The sequence below is a fragment of the Lipophrys pholis genome, assembly GCF_963383615.2.
Source record: "Lipophrys pholis genome assembly, contig: SCAFFOLD_776, whole genome shotgun sequence".
Classification (NCBI taxonomy): Eukaryota; Metazoa; Chordata; class Actinopteri; order Blenniiformes; family Blenniidae; genus Lipophrys; species Lipophrys pholis.
Window position 1 is genome coordinate 1 of NW_028291929.1, and position 7,500 is coordinate 7,500.

The 7,500-nt window shown below is 50.3% G+C and overlaps 1 protein-coding gene across 1 annotated transcript in view; it reads right to left on the minus strand.

Moving 5' to 3' along the window:
- Positions 1–1,765: 1,765 nt before the first annotated feature.
- LOC308128359 (Krueppel-like factor 7) overlaps positions 1,766–7,500 on the minus strand; it is a gene marked incomplete at both ends in the record, with an annotated part of 7,189 nt that continues 1,454 nt past the window's right edge. The window contains 3 exons of the mRNA XM_080494062.1: positions 1,766–1,889; positions 6,562–7,189; positions 7,314–7,377. Coding sequence (XP_080350188.1) covers positions 1,766–1,889; positions 6,562–7,189; positions 7,314–7,377 — 816 coding nt within the window. The remainder of the gene's footprint in view (positions 1,890–6,561; positions 7,190–7,313; positions 7,378–7,500) is intronic.

The window sequence follows — 7,500 nt, forward strand, 5'->3', positions numbered from 1 at the left end:
TCGGAGATCCCAGAAGTGTCAGCGAGACGGAGCCGCGTAATTAAAACGGGGGGGTAAAGATTTCCGTGTCCGACTCCGCCGCCCTTCTGATGGTGAATAATGGCCGCCGGACGCCAGACGCTCAGGAGACGCCGCGATCAGCGGCCATCTACATGTTGTCGTGCTTCATAATTAAAGGGACTAATTAGGAGGAATTACACCGGATCAACGATTCAAAAGTGACAACGCCGCGCACTCTATCACCCTGGGTTCAGAGCAGAAGGAGACGTTTTTAAAAGCTTCTAAAAATATCTTGAATCAATCAACCGGTATGAAAAAAAAAAAGACTTTATAATTGTTAAATTAGGACGGTCAATCAAGTCGCTTCTGCACATGAAGGCCAGCATTTAAAGGGATAGCGCACTGATTTCCTCGAACGTCTCGTTTATGTGTAAAAAAGGAAAACTTTCGTAACTTTTTCGGGGGTCTGTTTATGTGACAACGGTTGGCTTGAGTCACTGGCAACTTTTTGAAAGCGAATCCCGAGGTCAAACTTTTGTACTGCGCTCCGTCTCCGTGGAAATAGGGGGGAAGACGCAACTTTTCAAAAACGTTCTGACTCCATTGGTAATGGAGGAAAACGCGACTTTTTGAAAGCGTTCCGACTCTGTCTCCATGGAAATAGGGGGGGGGGGGGAATGCAACTTTGCGAAAACTCTCTTATGCCGTCCTTATGTGAACGTGGAAAAAAGCAACTTTTTAAAAATGCTCTGACTAGGTCTATGAGGAAATGGACAAAATGCAACTTTTCAAAATTCGAAAACGGCTCCCGAGCTGGAACTTTGTAAAAAACGCCCGTAATCCATCTCTGTGGAAACGAGGGAAAAGAAACTACGTCTCGGTGTAAATGTAAGAAAATGCAAATTTTTGAAAAGTGAGAAAAGGTGGGAAAAAGCTACTTTTTCAAAGACCCCTAACTCTGTCTCCATGACAATGATGCAAAATACAACTTTTCAAAAATGCTCCCAACTCTGTCTACATGGAAACGAGGAAAACGCAAACTTCCTGAAAATGTTCCCACGATGTGGAAACGGCAGAAAACGGAACTTTTGAAAACTCTCCAGCCCGTCTCCATGGAAACGGAGGGAAACTGTCATTCTTCCCTACGAATGCCCGTGTACTCCACTGTTCAAGTTTATAACGTATTGTTCTACGCACACACGCGTGTAGTTTCTTCATAAGGACACGCAACAGCGCCAACTCATGGCCTGGCATGCCCACTACACCGTTTTCCAGACGTTCCCATGGAAACGTTCCCCATACACCGCCATTAATATGTTGCACCTGATCAGACTCAGCCCCTCTCTGGATTCTCATCCGAAGACTTGAACGAGTCGAGTCTTGTGTGTGTGTGTGTGTGTGTGTGTGTGTGTGTGTGTGTGTGTGTGTGTGTGTGTGTTGCAAAAGGAGCGCGCATTAGTAATCCTGCAGCGCACTTCTAAACTGGGTCAGTACCAAAACACATTCGGGGCGTGTTACCAGCATCTTTGTCTGTGTGTCTGTGTGTGTGTGTGTGTGTGTGTGTGTGTGTGTGTGTGTGTGTGTGTGTGTGTGTGTGTGTGTGTGTGTGTGTGTGTGTGTGTGTGTGTGTGTGTGTGACAATGGTGAAACGCACGCCCTGCCGCGCTTGTGGAAGTACTTCAAATAACCTTTTGGAGTGTAACAAAAAAAAAAAAGCAAACACATAAGACAGAAGGACGGCGAGAGAGAGCGGTGTTTGACAGACCTGTCACAGTGGTTGCACTTGAAAGGCTTGGCGCCGGTGTGTTTGCGGTAGTGCCTCGTCAGCTCGTCGCTCCGGGCGAATCGCCACTCGCAGCCCTCCCACGAGCACTTGTACGGCTTCTCACCTGGAGGATTAAAAAACACACGCGCGTGAGCACCTGTCTGATCGGATGCTTGCTTTGTCGGATACCGAAAACACTCCATAAACATCTGACTTCGAGGTCTTTATTGAACCCCCCCCACCACCACCACCCCCCCCCCCCCCCCCCCCCCCCACCCCCCACCTCGTCCCTCGTGTCACTTCCTGTCGTTGAGGAGAAGTGAACAGCGAGCACTACAATGAGAAACTCCGAGACGGAGACGCTCCCGCCGGTCGCCCCGATCCTGCTGAACACGCAGGAGAGGAGTTGGAGGGTTGAGAAAAGTGGAGCGAGAGAAGGAGTGGAGGGTGGAGGGGGGGAGGGGGGGGGGGGGGGGGGGATTAGAGGCAAGGTGGATGAGACATGAAGGAGGAGAGAAGTGTTGCAGAAGTGGATTAAGGCAGATGCGCTGGCGAGGGAGGTGGGGTGGGGTGGGGAGGGGGGGGTTGAAGGAGCCGGAGGAAGGGTGGTGAAGGTGGTGATAATTAGGCCGGTCGCATAATGGCGAGGGAGCCACGGTCTGCCAGCTGCGTCCGGCTCCAGACACGTCACCTGCATCCGTCACATCCCATCTGGACCTTCAACACAACGGCCAGCTCCGCCTGACTGGCTTTGTCACACACTTAATTCACTGAATGTGATTATATATATATATATATATATATATATATATATATATATATAGTGAGCATGTATCTGTGCGCCGCCTCCCTGGACCATCCGGCTCCGGCCAATGAAATTCCCGGGAGGCAGGGATGCCTGAATGTGTTGCCTAGCAATGGAAGCAAGGAAGGTGGTGGTGGTGTTGGTGGTGGTGGTGGTGGTGGTGGTGGCGGCGGCGGGGGTTGAAACATGAGGAGGCAGTAGTCAGTGCAGCTGGCTGGATCTGGCAACGGCACGCCGCCATGCCGCCGGCCAATTACCGAGCGCGCCGGCGAACGCGCGGAGGCAGTTGCCTAGCGACGGTAATTGTAGAGCGGTACAGGGCAGCGAGAGAGAGAGAGAGAGAGAGAGAGAGAGATTGGGAGGAAGAAGTGGGACTGGTGGTGGTGGTGGTGGTGGTGCAGGAGGAGGGTGGGCACTAAGAGAGCAGAGCCTGCAGCAGTACATAACCACTCAGCGCTACCGACTCCTCCAACGATACACTGCCCCGGTTGCCTAGCAACAGACCCCCCCCCCCCCCCCCCCCCCTCTCCTCTCCCTCAAGATGCCCTCGTACAAACAGGCACGTAAAAGCAGGTACACACACACACACACACACACACACACACACACACACCACACACCACACACACACACACACACACACACACACACACACTTACTTCTTGTTTTTGAACGCCACGTCCAATCTGACTGACTGGCAGGTTTAAATGGCAATCACTTGCCTAATCCACTGGATTAAGCCTGGAACTCCGAGACATAATCTGATTACGTTCTGTTACTTCTGGATTACTCTGCCCATACAAAAAAAAAAAAAAAAAGACATATAACATAGATTACGAGGCTAAGTGGATTATTTGTGGCCGTCTTTTTTTTTTGGTTTCCAGATCCCATTCGCCACCTCTGGGCTTCTCTTTACATAATGGAATCAGCTATCACATATTGCTCATCTGTAATCTGATAACCGGGTGTTTCCTGAAGTCACTGTAATCCCATTAAGTGTAATCTGTTACTTCCGAATACTCGGGTTTGTGCGCGCGCTCTCTTCCAGCCTCTCAGGTGCCAGTGTTGAAGTTAATTACATTCCCTCCATTAGCCGGAGCCGGAGCAGGGGCACCCGGGTCTCTGAGGTCATTATAAGAGAACACTTTATAGGCGCCGAAAGGAGGAGGAAGAGGAGGAGGAGGAGGAGGAGGAGGAGGAGGAGGAGGAGGAGGAGAAAAAAGGGTTAAGATGTACATGAGAGGCAGAGGAAGAGATGGAGGGATGAAAGCAGACAATGGTAAATAATGTGAAAGGCGATGTAAACGTCCATCCATTCTTTGGTGTTTATTTTTCGTTTCAGAAAAGTTTTGAAAACGATGTAGCCAGCACGCTAGGCCACACGCACACAGAGAACAATACAATAACAATGGGAGAACGCGGAAATTTGTATGGACGGACGATTCGGGAAGTTGCGTTTTTACCCCCGTTTCTACGGAGACGGGAGTCAGAGCGTTTTCAAAAATGGGGCTTTCTCTGTTTTCATTGAGATGGCGTCAAAATGTTTTTCAAAAGTTGCGTTCTCCCCCGTTTCTAAGGAGACGGAGCGTTATCAAAGAGTTACGTTTTCCCTATTTCCACAGAGACAGAATCCGAGTTCTCAAACAAGTTGCATTTTGGAGTGTTTTTAGAAACGTGCGTTTTCCCCGTTTCCATGGAGACGGAGCATTTTGAAAAAGTTGTGGTCTCTACGTTTCCACGAAGGCGGAGCATTTTCAAAAAGTTGAGTTTTCCCCATTTCCACATAGGCGGAGACAGAGAGTTGTCAAAAAAGTTTCCTTTTTCTTGTTTTTACGGAGACAAGAGTGTTTTCAAAAAGTTCAGTTTCCCCGTTTCCATGGGAACGGAGTCAAAATAGTTTCGAAAAGTGGCGTTGTCCCCATTTCCACAGAGACGGAGTTGCAGCGGGTTTTTTTTTTGTTCGTGTTTTTTTTTTAAAGATTTTTCTATTCCGTGTTTCCAAGGAGATGGAGTCGGAGCGTTTTCAAAAAGCTGCGTTTTCAGAGGTTAAATTGACACCCAAAATTTCTGTTCTGACTTGAAAACGTTTTGGGGTAAGAAAGGCCTCGAACTAAATCAACAACAACAACAAACTAACGATTGCATTTAGTCAGAACAACACTAAATCCTCTCGTCCCACAAAAAACCCACAAAAAACCAACGTTTTTAAACGAGAATGTATGAGCACACAGCGAGAGACTAATGAGGAGAAAGTGCTGAGGAACAGAAAGATTGAGAGAGAGAGGAAAATGAGGAACAGAGAGAGAGAGAGAGAGAGCGAGAGAGAGCAGGCAGAATAACCCGACCGTCTTGGTGTTTTACCCCAGCCCAAAATCTAATTGTACCATTCCTTATCTGCCATAAGCCTATTCACAAAAAAAAAGCTCTACAGGGCACCGTCATTTCAACTCCGCTCGTCTAATTCCAGATTAAATCGTCGCCTTTCCTCCGTCGGTAATTTATGGAAATAACAACTAAGAAAAAGAGGATTTGAGTAATGACATCTTTAAACTTGTCAGGATAATGGCTCTGTGAATGGGGGAAGCCGGCGGCACTGCCGTCTCCGTCGTGAAGAGGGTCGCTCCACTGTACCCCCCCCCCACCCCCACCCCACAACCATCGCCGACTTCTGTCTTTTTTTCCGGGCTTTGTTTCGCCTCACATCACTCGGCTCCTCATCTCCCGTGGCGTCTTTTTGCTTTTTGTGCGTTCCTCCGCCGTCATCGGTCCAAATTCGATCAAGTGCTTGTTTGAAATCCCCTGAAGTACCCGATAGTCTCCAATGGATCAATGTCGTCTGCATCCCTGGGACATGTGTGAGGCCTTATTGGGGTGTTCCATCCATCTTGTCTGGATTCCGTTTCTGGATACAGGAAGTTGCACCTCTTTTCCCGCGGAGGGTGCGATCACACATCCGACATGTTTTCGTCATACTTAACATGTAGATTTTTTTTTTTTTTTTAAATTCACACTCCCTAAAAATGGAAGTGAATCTGAGCTTGGTAACGAGTGACGCATTTGACAGCCAAACGGATCCGGATCGGGGATGATGACGGCAACTTCAAATTCTAGTTTAAGTGCGTCCTCTGAATTGAACCCTCGATCTTGGCCACGTTTGACACCCGAGGAGAGTAAACGGTGATCGAATCTCTGTCAGCGTAACTTCATTTTGGCAAGACGGAGAGTCTTTGCCATCGTTCGTCCCGGTTAAAAGAAGGGACGAAGCATGTGGCGACCTATCAGATGACAATCCCAATCATCCAAATCGGTTTTGTCTATTCCGTCACAACAAATTCACCGGTCTTAAAAATGGCCCCCAGCAAAGACCCAGACAGTCCCCCTACCTCAGATTGAGAAACGCTGACCGGGACGTACCGAACTCGTAGAGGACGGGAGGACCTGGGATAAACCTGGGGAAATGGCGCGCTATCCAGGTCAATCCATCCATCACTGTGCAGTTACTCAGTCGGAGGACAGCTCCCTGACAGAGGTCTGAGTGGTTTGGGATTGAGATGGAGGAGCGGGAGAGTTATAGCTTCGGAACCCCTCCCCCCCACGTCTCTTTACTTCTTGAGAAGAACCTTGACGAGGAGGACCTGCCCCGGTTTGGCACACAGAGGTATTTAAAGTGGGATAAGAAAAGCAGATTTCCCACGTGGCAAAGAGAGATTCCCCTGTTTCTCATAGCCTCGTGTACTTTTTTTCTTCACGTTCCAGGAAGTGGGAGATTTCCCTCAATTATCGCAAATAAGGTTATCGAGGAATTCTAGAAATCGGGTGCAGCGGTGGTTTAGCTTCAGAATCGAGCCGTTCTGGCCTGTCAACAACAATGGGTGTCAATCAGTTTCATTACGAGGAGAGGGAGGAATCCCGATCCCGATTGAGAGACTATTGTGTCTTTGTCATGGACAATTGATTGACGATTAAGTATATCCAAAAAACAATATCCTACCTGTATGTGTCCTCTGATGGGCCTTTAGGTGGGAGCTCTTGGTGTACACCTTCCGGCAGCCGTTAAACTGACAGCGATGAATCCTCTTCTTGTTCTCCGGTAGCTCTCCAACTCCGATCACGCACGCCGCCGCCTCCTCTTCGTCCTTCATCCTGACGGGGACCGCATGCCCCGCCACCAACCGCGCGGCGCTGAGCCCCACCTTCTTGGCCACCAGCTTCAAGGTGAGCGTCCCGTCGGCCGAGGCCGTCAGCGTCTGGTTGGGCTTGACGAGGTGCCGCCCCAGTTCGGGCGACGACGGCGGCGTCAGAGAGGTCACGGCGCTCAGCTGGGCCTGATGGACCCCGTCCATCCCCTCGAGGTTTTCCGGGCCCTGTCCTTTGGATTTGAGGTCTTTTCTCACCGCGCCGGTGGAGGGGAAATTCTTCCGCGTGGAGCAGAGGACGACAGGAGGCGGGCTCGGGGGTTCGGGGTGGCTCGGCAAGCTGGGGAGGAGGGAGTCCGACAGGTCCTCCTCGCCGTCCTCCTTCAGGTAGGCCGGGGTCAAGAGGCCGTCTAAGTCTTGGTCGAAGAGTTCCGACAAACGCTTGGGCTCCGTCTGCAGATAGCGTTCCAGTTCTAAGCAGGTCTGAAAGAGAGACGGAAGGCAAAACACTCAATTTGGGACTCAATTCGGTCAACTTCACACACCAAAAGCTCCTCCGTCCCATCTCTCCAATCCCGCTTGACGATTTCAACAGCCGTCAGATCGCCCGACACGCCGTCATGGCGCCGTCCACGGTGCCCAGGCGGGACGACTCGGGACAGCCCCGCCAGCTGTCACACGCACAGATAGCGCGCCGAGACGGCCAGAATTACCTGGCAAAGACGGCTGATTAAACACTGATTGATTACAACCGCCGCAGCAGGCGGGATGGGACGGCGAGGCGGCGGCGGCGG